The sequence below is a fragment of the Musca domestica genome, unplaced genomic scaffold, assembly GCF_030504385.1.
Source record: "Musca domestica strain aabys unplaced genomic scaffold, Musca_domestica.polishedcontigs.V.1.1 2, whole genome shotgun sequence".
In the NCBI taxonomy this organism is placed as follows: domain Eukaryota; kingdom Metazoa; phylum Arthropoda; class Insecta; order Diptera; family Muscidae; genus Musca; species Musca domestica.
The window spans coordinates 15988319-16007460 of record NW_026712249.1 but is presented as its reverse complement, the minus strand read 5'-3'; the positions used below and the strand labels follow the sequence as shown (position 1 = coordinate 16007460).

Below are 19142 nucleotides of genomic sequence, written 5' to 3'. Positions count from 1 at the left end.
TGTCATTCCGTTTGTAACTCCCCGAAATATTCATAATATACCCTACAAAGTATATATATTCTGGATCAGGGTAAAATTCTAAGACGATCTAGCGATGCCCATCTGTCTGTACCCACTACGAACTTCAAATAATAAATTTGAAATAAAATCATGAAAATACCGAATATCGGGAGGTATCGTTATATGGGGGCTATACGAAGACGTGGACGTGCACAGACAATTTCCTGTCATAGGCTGCAGTATCCATTACAAACTTCAAATAACAAATTTGACACAATTTCGTTGAATAATGTCTCTAAAATCATCAAAATACCGAATTTAGGGAGATACCGTTATATGGCGGCTATACGAAGACGTGGACCTGCAAAGACAATTTTCTATCTTAGGCTGAAGTATCCATTACGAACTTCAAATACCAAATTTGAAACGATTCCGGTAAAAAATGTCGTTAAAATCATGAAAATACCGAATATCGGGAGGTACCGCTATATGGCGGCTATACGAAGACGTAGACCTGCACAGACAATTTTCTATCTTAGACTGAATAATGCCCCTAACCCCATCAAATATCGGGAAGTATCGTTATATGGGGACTATACGAAGACGTGGACCTGCACAGGCAATTTTCTTTCTTAGGCTGTAGTATCCATTACGAACTTCAAATACCAATTTTAAAACAATTACAGTGAATAATGTCGCTTAAATCACCAAAATACCGAAAATAGAGAGGTACCATTATATGGGACCACGTGGACCTACATGCCCCATTTTCGGTACCCATTTTCCATTTTCAATACCAAATGTCCTGCAAACATAATATACATTTGAGTAAAATTTTATCAATCTACTTCATTTCGTTGGAAGCTAGAGTGATTTCCACAGACAGACAGACGGATAGACTGACAGACGTACGGACATCGATAAATCGACATAGAATTTTATGCTGATCAAGAAAATTGTGGGGTCTAAAATGTATATTTCGAGGTGTTACAAACGGAATGACAAAGTTAATATTCCCTCCATACTATGGTGGAGGGTATAAAAAGCAACTAAGTTTGGCCCGGCTGAACTTTATATACCTTCCATAATTTGAAAGGAACTTGAAAAATTTCACAAAAAAGTCCGTCGAAAAATACCGCTCAAATGAAAACCTTTAAGCGGGCCGAACTTTTAATAACATCCACCAATCGGACGGAACTTGAAAATTTTCTCAAAAAAAATCCGTCAAAAAATACCGCTCAAATGAAAACCTTTATATGGGGGCGTAGTGCTGGATAAGTAATTTTTTGTCATAGGCTGTAGTTACGATTCCGAACTTAAAATACGAAATTCGAAACAATTCCGGTGAATAATGTCGCGAATATCATCAAAATACCGAATAAAGGGAGGTACCATTTTATATGTGCTATACCACGACATTGGCCTTCATAGACAATATTACGACATAGGTTGTAATACCCTTTGCGAACTTCAAATACGAAATTTGACGCAATTCCGGTGAATAAAGTCATGAAAATCCTGAAAATACAAAATATCTAGGGGTAGCGTTATATGGGTGCTATACTAAAACGTAGATCTATATAGACAATTCTTTTCCAGGGGATAAAGTACTCAGAGGGAACTCCTTGTGTAGATTTCCAGACAATTCCATTAGAAAATGTGGCTAAAGTCATCAAAATAGCGAATATAGGGAAGTACCGTAATATGGGGGCTATACCAAAACGTAGACCTGCATGGCCCATTTGCAATACCAAAAGTCCTGCAGATATAATATACATTTGAGTAAAATTTTATCAACCTACTTCATTTCTTTCGGAAGCTAGAGTAATTCCCACCGAGGGGCGGACATCGCTAAATCGACATAGAATTTTATGCTGAATTTTAGAATTGTATGCTTTGTGGGGTCTAAAATGTATATTACGTACTTCAAATACAAAATTCTACGCAATTCCGGTGAATAATGTCGTGAAAATCCTGGAAATACCGAATATCTTGGGGCTGCGTTATATGGGTGCTATACTAAAAGGTAGATCTATATAGATCGTATCATCATACAGAAACAGTCCCATAATTTACGGCTCAAATTTTGAAAACATTTTCTTCTCCCAACTTCGCTGTGACTAATGTTTGAGTTTTTCACCTCAACGGCAATGCCGTTTGTTTTGTTTTCGATATCGCCAACATCATTTCAATTTTTGTTTGACAAATTACTTGAACATTCTGACACAATTATTGGCTATTGTTGTTGTTGTTGCTGCCGCCGTTGTTGATAAAAACAAAACAAAAATAGTTAAGAATTATTTTTTTTTTTTTGAAATAATTTCAACAACAAACACATAAATAACAAAATAACCAACATTTTATTGTATTTTTTTATTTTTTGTAGTTTCCATGAATAAATGGCGAAAAAAGCCCCCGTAAACAAAATAAAAATTGCGCTCACACATACACTTTCTCTCTCTCCCTCTCTCTCTTACTTGCGTACTTGTACTTCAACAGATGTTCAAAATGACGAAGAAAAATCCAATCGATCAATATGTGTAAACACACAGTCTTCTCGGAAGAGGAAAGGTTGGGGAGAGAGAGAGAGAGAGAGAGAAACAAAAACAAAAGGAAATAATATAACATTTGGTTGAGATTAATAAAAAAAATCATGTCTAGCCTAATATATAAATATTATTATACCCTCCACCATAGTATGGAGGCTATATTAACTTTGTCATTCCGTTTGTAACACCTTGAAATATACATTTTAGACCCCACAAAGTATATATATTCTTGATCAGAAGCATAAAATTCTATGTCGATTTAGCAATGTCCGCCGGTCTGTCCGTCCGTGGAAATCACTTTAGCTTCCGAACGAATTGAAGTAGGTTGATAAAATTTTACTCAAATGTGTATTATGTCTGCAGGACTTTTGGTATAGAAAATGGACCATGTAGGTCCACGTCTTCGTATAGCCCCCATATAACGGTACCCCCGATATGCGGTATTTTGATGATTTTAGTGACATTATTTACCGGAATTGTTCCAAAATTGGTAATTGAAGTTCGTAATAGATGCTACGGCTTAAGACATAAAATGGGCCATCTAGGTCCGTATAGTCCCCATGTAACGATACCTCCCGATATTCAGTATTTTGATAATTTTAGCGAGATTATTCACCGGAATTGTTTCAAATTTGGCACTTGAAGTTCGGAACGATTTTGGAAATTAAAAAAAAAATAAAAAATAAAATCCGTTAAAAATTCTGTTAAAATCTTAAAAATTTTAGGGTCTATACGATGACGTGGACCTGCATAGGCAACTTTTGTCATAAGCCATTTCAATATTCAAATGTGAAACTTTAAAAAAAATCGGTAAATAATATAGCTAAAATCATCAATGTAGAGAATATCGGGAGGTTCCCTAATATGAGAGCTATACGAAGACGTGGACCTGGGCAGACTATTTTCTCTCTTAGGCTGAAGTATCCATTACGAACTTTAAATACCAAATTTGAAACAATTCCGGTGAATAATGTCGCTAAAATCATTAAAATACCGAATATAGGGAGGTACCATTATATGGGGGCTATACCAAAACGTGGACCTACACAGACAATTTTCTGTGGGCTATGGGGGGCTATACCAAAACGTGGACTACATGGCCTATTTTCAATACCAAAGGTCCTGCAGACATAATATACATTTGAGAAAAAATTTATTAACCTACATCATTTCGTTCGGAAGGTAGATTGATTTCTACAGACGGACGGAATTTTATGATGATCAAGAATATACAGGGTGAGGAAAAAACAAAGTCAAACGCCATAATTTTTAAATTTTTTTTAAAAAATGTTATTGAACGAAAGCAAAAAAATTCGGAAATAGCATCCAATTTTAGAATAATTTTATATTTGTTCGAATTGTTCACCTTTGGCACGAATTATGTCCTTCAAACGGCCAATGAAACCGTCACATTCTGCCAGAATGTTGCTCTGCGGTATTTTGGCCCATTTCCGGCAAAGCGCTTGCTTGAGGTGATTGACACTTCGGTATTTTTTAGTGCCAATCTTGCTTTCCAAATTACTTCAGACACAATAGTCTAACGGATTGGCATCCGGAGATTTATACCTTCCATACTATAGAGTCGTTTCTAGCAAAATTTCCGTTTTTTTTTTTCAAGGTAAAAATTAAATATAAAAGTTATTTTCGTTCGAAACCCATATCGAAGGGAACGAATGAATTTGTTCCCTGGAAGGCTTCTAGAATAATTTTTCGGGGCAAAGCGAGATTTTTCAGAACACAAACTAAAATTTATTTATCAAAGCTCTTAGAGCTAAATTTTAAATTCTCGGTGAAAGAGATAAAAATTGTCCAAATTTCCAAACTTTATCTAATATTTGGCAAACTTTCCGACTTTCCCAAAAATTACATATTTTCCGACATCAATTTTTTTTCCGTCTTTGAATAAAAAAAATCCAATCTCCCCTTCATTTTTTGGGTCGAGGAATATTAATTCACAATATGTAAATTTTAATTTGTCAATTTTATGTATTTTTTATACCCTACAACACTATGTGTTGGGGGTATTATAAGTTTGATTGGGCCAAAAATTATGTAACACCACGAAGTATTGATTTCCCACATAGGAAAGTATATATGGATCTTCCTATCTCGCCGAGATGAGTCGATCTAGCTATGTATGTCCGTCCGTCCGTCTGTCCATGTTAATTTGTAATCACTCTACAGGTCGCAATTATGGTCCGATCTTCACGAAATTTAAAATGGAGGTGGGGCTAGGGTCAGAATAGAACCCTATTTCTTTTGGTGATGATCGCATAATATTTAGGGGTTGAAATGGACCAAAAACTGAAAAAATTCCTGATTTTGCACTTGCTCTACAGGTCGCAATTATAGACCAATCGACGCGGAATTTCGCATGTAGCTAGAGTTTAGGGCTGGCAAGAAGCCTACCCATTTGGGTGGTCGTCGGATAATATTTAGCGGGTAAAATAGACCATATCTTTTTTGTTGAAAAAATTCAAAATTTTTCATTAAACCGCGAATATTTTAAATCCCGGCGAAATCACAAAGCCATGACCAGGTTACTTCTGATCTTTACATTGATGTTAACATCCAACAAAACGGATATATAGCAAAATATGTGCGATATATATGTTTATCAAAGAAGATATACTTGAAAAAACTCTTATATGTCGAGAACGGCTGAACTGATTTCGACAGTTCTCATTAATTCGGAATGGCCTCTTGGCAGGAAACATAAAACGTCTAAAAAAATCGCATAAAAATATCTCTCTAAAGATGAAAATAGTGATTTAGTAAAATTTTCTCATATTTTTTTCAATTTTGTCATATTTTTGGCATATTTTCATTTTGAATTAAACATTTGGTAATATTTCTAGAGCTAATAAAACTAAGTAGTTAGGATTTCAGGATATCATATACAGATCGCATTTATGGCCCGATCCTTACGAACTTTTGCATGGAGATAAGATGAGGGTCAGAATAAAAGCCTATTCTTTTTGGAGATGATCGCCATATATTTAGGGGTTGAAATGGACCAAAAAACTGCAAAATTGTCAGCAGGTCGTAATTATGGGGGTTACCGGACATTGCCAAAGCCAAGCAGTTTTGGATGGCCATCCAAAAATATTCAATGTGTGAAGGAGTTTGCCAACTTTTATAGACAAAATACGAAAATGTCCATTCCAGTGACTTTTTGGAGAATTCACAAATACAGGAAAGATGCACTTCTGACTATTTCGTTAACGCTGATTTCGTTGAAGAATATAGTCAAATGTCTATATCTCATATAGATGCGTTTCAGTCAAAAACCAATAATAAATGTTAATCTTTTGCCACTTCTGAGAGATTATAGGTCTTTGGGAAATATTGGTTCCAGATCTAGGAAGACCATTTAAGTGCAACATCTACCAATAAATTGGAAATGAGCAAATTAGTTTAAGTTGCTATTATTCGAAAATTAGAGAACGAAACCTGATGGTTTATTTTATTATTTGTCACAATATCTTGTGGAATTCTTTCGAGTATCTCGCCTATATTAACTGTATCGTTAATTATAGTGTTGTAGGGTATTCAACGGTCGGCCCCGCTCGACTGTAGCCTTTGCTTACTTGTTTTTAAATAATTTATCAAAACCCATTTTGAAAGTCAATATCGAAATGTTATCTCAGCCAATAGTTTGTTGTTCGTCAGCAAGTTTATATAAACAAATGCTTTAAAATGCTAATAATTTCCGATTTCGAGCATCGTATTAATTGAGTTATCTGGGCGTGTGTGTGAGTTGGACATCCAACAGGTGAGAAGAGGAAGGAGGGGGAGCGTGTGTATCGCTATAGCCAAGTTTAATGGACATTAATAGCACACCTTTATGCTATGGTCAAAATGATAATTTCCTCTCATAAATAAAAAGAAATAAATTAATTTATTATTATTCTTTATAATAATTAAAAAACACACACTCTCAGAAACAAAGAAACTCATTAGCGTGGTAAACATATTTAATGGATCTTCTTTTATCGATTCTTTTTTAAAATAACATAAAAAAAACATAAAAAATTATCTGACAAAAATGTGTGAACATTTTTACATAGCTATATGAAAATGTGTGTTCATATATATATACATATATATATTTTATTTTTTTATGTTTTGTTACCTCGCCACACAGTATCAATATTATTGACCAATGGCTAGTTATCGATAGCCCTGTTCCCCGAAATCGCCAATAATATTTGTTTACAATCAGGCAAATGTTTACATTCATTGAAAATCTCACTTTCCGATACGCATCTGCTGCTGCTGTTACTTTGACTTATTTAAACAAATTTCAAATCAATATTTGCTAGCATTGCTAAATATTGAAAAATATACTTTAGACAATTTTTTCGAAGAATTGAATAGCAGATATTTAAAAAAAAAACTACAATTACGTTTTAAAATTTTATTAAAAAATGGCCAAAAAAATATTTTAAAAAATGCACAAAAAATATAATTTAATTAAATTTAAAAAAATCAATTAAATTATTTTTATATTCAATTTTATTTATATTTAATTAATTTAAAAAAAAATGTAAAAAATCAATTGAGTTATTTTTATATTCAATTGATTTTTTACATTTTTTTTTAATTTAATTAGATTGTATTTTTTACAAAACTCGTACATTTTTTTAAAATATTTTTTAGCCAATTTTTTTTAACAAACATTTAAAACGTAATTGTATCTTTTATTAAATATCTATATTTTATAAACCACTTTAATAAAAATTAAATTTATAAAAATTAAAAAAAAAACAAAACATTTTCAAAAACCACATCCATATCTCAATTCCAGATACTAACAGAGACCTCAATATCAAACTTGAGGATTCTAGCCCTATCCCTTCACCCAATACTAAATTTGGTACCATTTCGTGCTTTTGGTACAAGTATAGGACACATTTCTAACGACGCAAAATCTCAAACACAGATACCCTCAGTATACCCAATATACAATTTTATCTCTATCCCATCACCCAATACAAAAATTTCCGAAACCACGCTGGCATGTCCAGGCCAAGCATGAACAGCGACCCCAATCAAAAATTTCAGATTTCTATCTGTTTACCTAAAATCAAATTGTACTTTTCGTAAAAGACTTATATTTCAAATTTGAGAATTCCAGCCCTAGTCCTTCAACCAAAGCAAATTTAGAACCATTTAGTACTTTTCGTACAATTATAGGACGCATTCCGAAGACCAATTTCATATCTCAATTACAGACACCGAAAAAGAGCTCAAAATAAAAATTGAGGATTCCAGACCTATCCCTGTACTCAACAGCAAATTTAGTGTCATTTAGTACTTTTCGTTCAAATATGGGACACATTTCCAAGCCACCGAAAATTTCAAACACAGATACCATCAGTAAACCTAATATAAAATTTCAGAATTTTATCTCTACCCCTTCATCAAAAACCAAATATAGTACCATTTAGTACTTTTCGTACAAATATAGGACACATTTCTAAAACCACCATATCTCTATATCAATTCCAGATACTAACAGAGACCTCAATATCAAATTTGAGGATTCCAGACATATCTCTTCACCCAATACCAAATTTGGTACCATTTCGTGCTTTTCGTACAAATGTAGGACGAAATTCCAAACCATCCCCAAATCTCAAACATAGTCACCTTCAGTACTCTAAATATCACATTTCAGAATTGTTTCTCTATCACCTCACAAAATACCAAATTGTACCAAATATAGTACTATTTAGTACTTTTCGCGCACTTGTAGTACATTTCCCAAAACCTCCTCTTTATCACAACCCTATCATCAACAGCGACTCCAATACAAAATTTCATAATTCCAGCTTCATCCATTCACCCTAAGCCAAACTGTTGCAAATTTAGTACCATTTAGTACAGTTCGTACACATTTCCAAAACCAAGTTATTATATCAAACTTAGTTTCCTACCTTCATTCCCATACCAAATTTCAAGTTTTGTACCTCTTTCCGTTCACATAATAACAAGAGGTACCATTTTACCAGTTTAGTACCATTTTAGAACTCGTTGTAACCTAAAATTTCGAATTTCCACAAACCCATTGGTTCATCTATCCTGCACCCCATCAGCGACTTGTATTCCAAATTTCCGAATTCTAGCTCATTCGGTTTGGCTTATACAAAGTACAAGTCATTGTGTACAATAATTGGTCCTCTTTCTATAGACTTCTCCTCCCCCATTAGAAGTCCTTTTCGACACGAGCATTTTGTCCCTTAAAAACAAGAGGATTTGTCCTCCCAAAAAAAACCTTAATGCCTTTTTACATAGACTTCTGATACAGGGTGAGATAAAAAAAAACTGCAACAACGTCAAACACCTTAATTTTTAATTTTTTTTATTTAACTGAATGAAAGCAAAAAATGTCGGAGCGGAGAGCGATCATCGGCTGATATGGCGGCCCACACCATCACCATGACCGGCTCTTGAGTTCTGGTGGCCAACCGAAGGTGCACATTTCCAGCTGACCTCTTTGGCAAGTAAACACGATCATTTTGTTTGTTTACAAACTGCTGGACAACGAATGTTTTCTCATCGGCGACGAGAAAACCAACTCTTTAGCTCTTTTTAGCCAATTCTCTTTCTTTTGCGGTGTAATTTCTTGCACTTTTTGGAATTTCAATGGTTTTATTCCAAGCTCAGTTTTCAATATTTGCCGAATGGAATATCGCGATATGTTCAGCTCACGAGCCAATTTTCGGCCACTGAGACGTGGGTTCCGATCAAGTCGCTTCTTCACTTTTCGAACCATTTCTGCTGTTTTCTTCCTTCCACTTCCTCGACGTCTGGCTACGCTACCAGTATCACGGTAACGAGCAATGGTACGAGACACAAAAGATTTATTCACATTTAAATGCGGGAGTGCTCTAACGATAGCCATTTGAGGTTTTCCAGCCAAATATTAAGAAATCACACTATCACGCTTGAATTCCGAATTTACGAATAACTTTTTTCCTGGAAAATTCTCACCAAAATGCTTGTGTACGCTTGTAAACAATATAATGAGCTGTCACTGGAATAATTTTAATAAGTGTCGGATGAGTGGCTTAGAAATGACAGCAGTATGAAATTGGTTGCAGTGTTTTCATCTCAACCTGTATATAGAGGAGATCTCGTCACTTGGGTAAAAAAATGTTTTTTTGTCATAGAAGTTATTTTTAAAATAACTTCTGGGGAGAATATCCCAGACAAAAAACAAGGGAACTGATGAGGATTGGTGGCTCTTTCCGAAACCTAGGTATTCCCTGCCTTACCCCCTGGTAAACATTACCATCGTTCTCCACTAATAAACAGACGTTGTTTTTATAAAAACAACAATAAAGGGATAAAGCCTGACCATTTTGCAACAACAGGAGATGTATTTCTGTACTTTTTTTTTTTTTGTTCTCTTTCCTTTCTTTAGAAGACCTTCTCCTCCACTTTTAGAAGACCTTCTTCAACACAACTCTCTGGTCTTTTTCTAAAAGATAATCTGTCCTCCAAACAAAACTCATCGATTGCCTCCTTAAAGCCTGATCATTTGCAACAACAGGAGATGTATTTCTGTATTTTTTTGTTCTCTTTCCTTTCTTTAGAAGACCTTCTCCTCCACTTTTAGAAGACCTTCTTCAACACGACTCTCTGGTCTTTTTCTAAAAGATAATCTGTCCTCCAAACAAAACTCATCGATTGCCTCCTTAAAGTCTTTTTTTACATAGCCTTCTGATCGAGTATTTTAAGACTCTTTGGTCTTTAGTCTAACATTTTTGTAAGATTTTTTCCGACACAATCTGGTCCAACAGATCAAGACCACCTTATCAAACGTAATATCTATTCATATTAACTTATCTCATTTGTAATGAATAATCAATATTTTGTGATTTCATTTTTAATTTTTCAATATTATTTTTGTGTGTGTTTGAAATTTGTGTAAGTGTTGGGCTGGCGGTCGAATTGTCTGGTCTGGCTGTCTGGTTTTAACCATTTAAGGTTAAAATTATGTTTGTTGTTTTTTTTAATTTTTTGTGGTGGCATTTCAAAAAGAAAACCACAACAGCAAAAACAAGTTGTTTAATTTCTGTTTTAAACAGCAACAACGACAAAAAGTCATATGGTGGCATGTTAGAAATCTCAACGTGGGCGTATGAGTGTTTCAAACTTGTCAATAAAACACTCATACGTAAATTTGTTCAAACAAGATTGCTTATCAAAAAAAATGTTGAATGTCATTCCGTTGAAGATTCAATTCAGAGTTAATGTTTTAATTATCAAAAAAAACATTAATGTCTCATTATTTGCGATATTTGAAAAAAAGTAATGGAAATTAAATATGCATTTGTAATTGTTTGAAATTTATTAGCAAATTTTATATCAAATATTTAAAAATACATTTTGCATTGGGGAGCAGAGAGAAAGAGAAGAAGGCAAGGGAAGTTATTGAAAAAAATAACTCGAAATTCAAACCAGTTGCCTTCCATGGAAGTCAAAACCGAGGAGATCATTATTAAATAATCATTGCTTAAATTGTCAGCAAAATGAAACCGAAAGCAAATAAAAATGAAAAAAAAAATCGAAAAAAAAACATACAGAGGTGTATTAATAAATAAAGATTAATTTCACAAAACCTGTGGATACACACCGCCAAACACAAAACCGGCACTTAAAGTATGACATAAATATTTTTTATAATTAGATAATTTAATTATGCAATTATTTATGATGAGATTATTAGTGAATATTCGAACAAAAAAAAAAAAAAAAAAAAAAAAAAAATATATATATATATATATATATATATATATATATATATATATATATATATATATATACATATATATATATATATATATATATATATATATAAGTATTGATATTTCGACAACCGTTGGTATCTAAGGTTGAAATTTGGAGGTGGGTTTGTAAATGTGTCCTATCTTTGTAAGAAAAGAAAAGAAATGGTACTAAATAGGGCTCTGCGTGAAGGGATAGAGCTGAAATCGTAACATGTGGTCTCTGGGATTGAGATATTGAGGTAGTTTTGGAAATGTGAACTATAATTGCACGATAAGTAGTAGTACTAAATAGTACTAAATTTGGTACTGAGTGAGGGAATAGAGCTGAAATCCTGAAATTTGATATAGATGTCACTTTTGTCACGAAAAGTACCAAGTGGTACAAAATTGGATATTTGGTAAGGGGGATAGAACTGGAGTCCCGAAATTTCATACTGAGGTCTCTGGTGGTATCTGGAATTGAGTATAAAGTGGGTTTTCAAAATGTGTACCATAAAAGTACTAAATTTAGTATTGGGTGAAGAAATAGAATTGGAATCTTGAAATTTTGATTTTTAAGCCGCTATTGGTGTCTTTGGAAATATGTATTCTAATTGTTCGAAAATTACTAAGTTGTTCTAAATTTGGTACTGAGTAAGGGAATAGAACTGGAAACCCAAAATTTAATAAAGATCATTCATTTAGTATCTAAGGTTGAGATATGGGCATTGTTTTGGAATCCTAAAATTTGATATGGAGGTGTCTTTAGTTAAAATATGAAAATGGTTTTGGAAATATACACTAAACTTGCTCGAAAAGTACCAAGTGGTACTAAATTGGACATTGGGTGAAGGGATATGTCTAGAAACCTCAAATTTAGTATGGAGGCTTCCATTGGTTTACTGGGTGAAAGGATAGAGCTGGAGTCCTGTAATTTGCTTTGGAGGCCGCTTTTGGTGTTTTTGGATAAAATTTGAAGATGGTTTTGGAAATATGTACTACAATTTCTCGAAAAGTACCAAGTGGTACTAAATTCGATATTGGGTGAAGGAATATGTCTAGAAACCTCAAATTAGTTATGGAGGCCTCTGTAGGTTTAGATTTTTGAGAGAAGGAAGTGGATTTGGAAATGCTTACTATGATTTTTCGAAAAGTACTAAATGGTACTAAAATTTGGCCTTAAGTGAATGGATACAGTTTGAATCCTGAAATTTGATATTGAGGCCAGCGTTGGCTTCTACGATTTAGCCAACAATTTTTTTTATCTCCAGCAGGCCTTCTAAAAGAGGTAAAATATTCTTGTTCTTCTAAGAGTAAAATTCCGTTGGGTGCCGCTTTTGGCCGTAACACTAAATAATGGGCCTACAATAAAAATTTCCTTAAAAAAGGGGAAGGGATGAAAAGGAAATTCCAAAAAATACCCCCGAATTTAGTTAGAAAATGTGCAAATCATGGAGCCAACTTTGGGGTCAATATTAACCCTGAACTCCACCGAACATTTTCTGCAAGGAGGGTCTAGAACTTCTTGGAATTGGCAGCCCCCAGTTATAATTGGTTTGCTTTAGAAATTTTTTTTCAAACTTTTAAAATACTTTAAATTCGAAGCTATAGATGTATGAGGTTTTTTTTTACCAAATACTGGACCTATATTTAGCACTTTTGACAGAAAGAGATTCCAACATATCTTGCCAACCAATTCTATTGAAATGTGGAACTAAACCCACTAAACTATTGTATATCAAAAGTTACTGCTATAGCACGAGGTTATAATGGATCTGCGTAGAACATGTCCTTCAGGGAAAGTTTATATCCCTACAATGACATACCTTACGTGGCATATTGAAGATATTTGATAACATTTATACATCATGAGATACCTAAATTTCAAATTACATTTTAGGGAAAGGGTGGGCAAAACCCTTAAAAAATGTCAAAATCTGGATCTATGCCAAATTTAATAATATTTTCTTCAAGAAGATCAGAAGAAAGCTAAAAAAAATAAATCAGAAGATCTAATTTGAGAAGGCATGAATATCTTAAAAAGGTTCAGAAGATCTTCCTTCTTCTTCTTCAAGCAAAAATACCAAAGATTCAAAATTTAAAATCAATATTTGTTTTAAATCTAAAAATTCTTCTTTATCTCACTTACCATTTTTTCCGGTTAAATTATTCTCCTTTCTCTGCTTTCAAAAAAGTATCCTTTAAATGCGTTTGTTTCGCACTAGTATTCCTATTTCGTTACGTTTTTTCAAAGTTTTTGCTTTTCTGCAAACGGTTTTTTATTTATTTTATTTCCGCTCTTGTTCTCTTGTTACAAATATCTTCACAATTCGTTCAATTAATTCTTCTTTGGTTTTTTCTCAATCTAATTGAAATATAAAATTTTCGATAAAAATAAATTTTACACAACGACGTTTTGAAAATTTTCTTCAAAAAAATATATTTTTTAATGACAAATTTCTCTTTCGTTCGTTTGATTTTTTTTATTTTCAGAATAAAAATGACAATAGTCCCTTGGATACCGAGGCAATAGTTACGGCTTTTCAAAACAAAGTATTTTCCACATTGGATGCCGACAAACAACTGGCAAACGACGACGACGACGACAACAAGTGTTACGTGGAAGAAACTACGAACAACAATAATAATAAAGGCTTAAATGGTAAGTAAACAGAGAGCAAATGCGCCACCAAACCAAATCCCACAACTACGATTCAACCCCACTTACTCATTGCAAAAGGAACAATAACAACAAAACCCAACACCTCTTTAAAACAAAGGCCTCCCATTTGGGAGGTTTGCACTCAGTCACTGTAACCCTGAGACAAGGGAGAATTACAATAATAATTGTAGTAAGGTCATGTTTACATGATATGCCGCTCTTCTCACAATACACTTACTCTCTTTCTCACACACTCGCTCTTCCTCTCAGCCACTGTACTCTGTACTGTGCCCCACCACATTGCATTACAGTTGTTGATATTGTTTTTTTTTTACATAGCTACTCCCTGTAAAATCAATGTCAAGGGGTGGCAAATTGGGTGCAGTTATGTCTCTCAACTCTTTTGTGTGTCTGTCTGTCGGTCTCTCTGAGTATCAGAGCATTTGTGGTTAACCACGTTTATGCAATTTAAATTTCATTCAGTGTTGAGTTTTTTGTTTCTTTTTGTTCTTGTTTTTTTTTTTTTGGTTTTAACAAGGTTATGGTTTTTCACATCTGGAAAACGCGTAATAAAATGAAATTGTCACCCCACCGAGGCGCCTCTCCCTTCTCCTCAACCTCCTCAAAAAAGATAAAAGAAAACTACCGACCAGCATTACATATGGGGGACTGCGTGTGCATCATCAGTAAGTTGGCATGACGGAGAGGCAGTCAGAGGGAGAGACGTGTGTGTGTGTCTTTTGCAATATTCAAAGGAGTGTTCCTCTTATTTCCCGTTATGTCAACAATTGTTTTTTTTTTTTTCTCAAATATGGCGGGCTTAACATTTTCCATAACGTTAATACCCAAAGTCATTTTCATGGATATCAAGAAAATCCCTTGGGAAATTTTCAAGCAATTCTAAAATGTAAAGGTCAATGTGAAATTGTGACCTTGAAATGGGAATTCGGGGTACGATAATAGTTTAAAAATTAAAGATAAATGCCCAGAGACATTTTCATGGTTATGAAGAACATCTCTTGGGAAATTTAAAGCCATTCTATAGTGGAAAGGTTGGAGTGAAATAGTGACTTTGAAATGGGTATTTCGGATGAAGTATCTAAATGACTGACTTAGAATCAACGGCTGAAGCTAGAATCTTGAAATTTTGCATGAGGGTCAATCTTGGTTCGTAGGCGTGTCTACAGCTTGATTTTTGGAAATTAGTACTAAAATGATACCAAAAGTACTAAAATGTACTAAAAGTACTAACATTTACTAAAAATGTTATGCTTTGCATTGGACAAATGGAATGGGCTAGAAATCTGAAATTTTGGAATGTGATGGTGTGCAGAATAGATGTACTAAAGGGTGTTTGGTAATTCCAACTTTAAGGTGACGAAAAGTTCTAAAATGGTACTAAACTTCTAAAAGGGTACAATATGGTATTGTGTGAACGGATCAGAGCTACACAACTTGAATCTTGGTATGAAAATCAAGGTTGAAAAGTAGGTTTAATATATGAAGGTGGTTTCGGAAATGTGTACCAAGTGTGCGAACTGTACTAAATGGTACTAAATTTAGAACAGCTTGGTTTAGGTTGAAGGTATTGGGATGGAATTTTGAAATTTTTTATTGGGGTCCCTGTTGGTAGTCATTTTGTGATAAAAAATGTGCTTTTAGAAATGTGTACAACAGGTGCACGGAAGGTACTAAATAGTACTATATTCGGTACAATTTAGTTTTGGGTGAAGATAATGTGCTTGAAATCTGAAATTTGGCATTCGGGTCGCTGGGACATGGAGGGATGGTTTCAGAAATATGTACTATAATTGTACGAAAAGTACTAAATGGTACTAATTTGTGTATTTGGTGGAGGGATAGAGATGGAACCCTGAAATTTGATATTTCGATTACAAATGGCATCTGGGTTTGATATTTAGCAGTGGTTTTCGAACATTGGTTCGAAATGGTACTAAATTTGGTATAGCGGGAGGGATAGGGCTGAAATCCTCAAATTTGATATTCAGGTCTCCGTTGGTATCTGGAATTGAGATATAGAGGTGGGTTTTGAAATGTGTACTACATTTGTGCGAAAAGTACTAAATGGTACTTATTTGAGTATTTAGTGTAGGGATAGAGCCGAAACCCTGAAATTTGACATTTAGATTACTGAAGGCATATGGGTTCTAAATTTGGCAGTGGTATGGAAATATGTCCTACATTTTTACGAAAAGTACTAAATGGTACTAAATTTGGTATAGTGGGAGGGGATAGGGCTGGAATCCTCAAATTTGACATTAAGGTCTCTGTTGGTATAAGGATTTGAGATATAGATGTGGGTTTTGAAATGTGTACTATATTTGTACGAAAAGTACGAAATGGTACTAAATTTGGTATAGGGGGAAGGGATAGGTCTGGAATCCTAAAATTTGTTATAGTAGTCAGTGTTGGTGTCTGGGTTTGATATTTGGCGGTGGTTTTGAATGTGTCCCATATGTGTACAAAACGTACTAAATGGTACTATAATTCGTATTGGGTCAAGGAATAGAGCTGAAATCCTGAAATTTGGTACAAAAGTCACTTTTGTTGTCTATGGTTAAGATATGGCGATGGTTTTGGAAATGCGTACTATAATTGTACGAAAACTACCAAATGGTACTATTTGGTATAAATTCAAATAAATTTGATATAAATTCGAGGAAATGAGATATAAAGGTGGTTTTGGAAATGTGTACTATAATTGTACGAAAAGTGTTACATGGTACTAAATTTGGTATTGGGTGAAGGGATAGAAATAATGTTTTGAAATTTAATATTTTGATTACTGATGCTATCTGGAATTGAGATATGGAGGTAATTTTGGAAATATGTACTATAATTGTACAAAAAATACAAAATTGTACTAAATTTGGTATTGGGCGAAGGAATAGTACTGAAATCCTGAAATTTGATATTTAGATAACTGTTGGTATTGGGTGAAGATATAGGGCTGGAATTCTCAAATTCGATATTGAGAACTCTGTTGGCATTTGGGATTGAACTATGAAGGTGGTTTTGGAAATATGTACTATATTTGTACAAAAAGTAATAAATGATACTCAATTTGGTATTGAAATTTCAACAAAAAAATAATAATTAAAGTCCACAGTTTTTTTTCAAGACTGTTTTTTCCAAGAACCAAACAATTGTGCATTCCTTTGAGAATTTATTTTTTTGTGTTTGCCAACGACCTTAATTTTGAAATATCTTTCAATTCTTTATTCTTTTGTTGTTATGTGACAATATTGTGGCGATAAATAAAATAATAATAATAAAAAATATTGCTAAGAAAAACGTAATAAAAACGCATACCGACACACTTTGCCACATAAATCAAACAGGTAGATTGATAAAAGAAAACTAAAATAGAATTGAAAGCAAATGACGTTACCACCTTGACTTTCAAATGCAATGTCCAGTCAAAGATAAAAAAGGCGTTGGAATTTCTATGGAACAAACAAATACAACAGCTGAGAACGTGCACTCGAATATAAAAAACGGTTTAATGTATTAACCAATTAGACAGCCCTCAATTTCAAAGTGACTAATATTTTTGTTCCAAATGGTTGCGATTGCATAAGTTTTTGAACAAAATTTCACGTAAAGATATTTTTTCGATTAACAAAAAAAAGAAACCAAATTGTGCGAAATATATCTCAAATTTTTGGGGTGTCTTTGTCCGGGATCAAGGCTATATACAAGCCTTACAAAAGTTTGTTCCAAGAATTTAAAACGCTTTTGGACTATTGACCCCTTTAGCAATTTCCAAAGACCAGAAAGGCCATTGAATAGTGAAATTATATGAAAGTTTGCAACGATTTCAGAAAAAGTACCGAAAATGTAAAATAGGTTCTTTATAAACCGAAATTGATGATAAATTTTCTAAGGTACGTATAACATATACAAATTTCCTTTGTTCAGAGACTCGAATTGAAATTTGATCTCGAATATATTTTCCTTTGACACTTTCCTCAAAAAATCAAATATTAAGGATGATTTTGCCTTAGAATGGAAAAATGTTAAATTAACAGAAAAAAATATAAACACATAGTTTTCACTTGTAATAATAGAAATTCAAGTGTAATTTTCTTATAAATTATTAAACCTAGATATGTGGTTTATTCTGAGATTCATAATGAAATTTTCTGTGGAATATTTCCTCCTTTGACACTTTTCCCGAAAACTTAAATTTAAAGGGAAATTTTGACTTAGAATTGCAATATGTTATATTAACAGTAAAAATGTAAAACGCACAAATTTTACTGGTGATATAAAAATTTCGAATGTAATTTTATTAAAAATCTTTGTACCAAGGTATATGGTTTATTCTGAAAGTTTTATTGAAATATTGTGTAGAATATTTCCTCCTTTGACACTTTCTCCGAAATCCCAAATATTAAGGCAGATTTTGACTTAGAATGGAAACATGTTATATTAACAGAAAAATGTAAACACATAATTTTCACTTGTAATGATAGAAATTCGAGTGTTATTTTCTTAAAAACTATTAAATCTAGATTTGTGGTTTATTCTGAGATTCATAATGAAATTTTGTGTAGAATATTTCCCCCTTTAACACTTTCCCCGAAAGCTCAAAAAATAAGGGAGATTTTGACTTAGAATTGAAATATGTTAAACTAACAGTAAAAAAAAATTCTAGACAATTTTAACATAAAATAATTTTCGAATGTAATTTTCTTAAAAACCATTGTACCTAGATATATGGTTTATTCTGAGAGTTATATCGAAATGTTGTGTAGAATACTTCCCGCTTTGACATTTTCCCCAAAAAATGAAGTATTAAGGGAGATTTTTGCATAAAATGGGAACATGCTAAATTAACAGCAAAGCAATGTTAACATATTTTTTCACCTTTAATACACATAAATTCGAATATAATTTTCTTAAAAACTATTGTACCTAGATATATTGTTTATTTTGAGAATTATATTGAAATATTGTGTAAAATATTATCTCCTTTGACATTATCTACAAAAAATCAAATATTAAGGGAGATTTTGTCTTAGAATTGAAACCTGTTACATTAACAGTACAGAAAAGTAAACACAGAATTTTCACTTGTAATGTATATATTTAGAATTTAAATTTCTTCAAAAATATTAAACCTAG

At 33.1% G+C, this 19142-nt stretch overlaps 2 protein-coding genes across 4 annotated transcripts in view; one reads left to right on the top strand and one right to left on the bottom strand.

Moving 5' to 3' along the window:
• LOC101888493 (transforming growth factor beta-1-induced transcript 1 protein) overlaps positions 1-13772 on the bottom strand; it is a 66343-nt gene extending 52571 nt beyond the window's left edge. Inside the window, exon 1 of the mRNA XM_059121875.1 lies at positions 13479-13772. Within this exon, the coding sequence (XP_058977858.1) occupies positions 13479-13481 (3 nt within the window). The 5' untranslated portion in view covers positions 13482-13772. The remainder of the gene's footprint in view (positions 1-13478) is intronic.
• The window catches only part of LOC101888664 (uncharacterized), a 109692-nt gene that overhangs the window by 72076 nt on the left and 18474 nt on the right, over positions 1-19142 (top strand). For all 3 annotated transcript variants that reach the window (XM_059121873.1, XM_059121872.1, XM_059121874.1), the window contains exon 8: positions 13823-13991. In XM_059121873.1, the coding sequence (XP_058977856.1) occupies positions 13823-13991 (169 nt within the window). The remainder of the gene's footprint in view (positions 1-13822; positions 13992-19142) is intronic.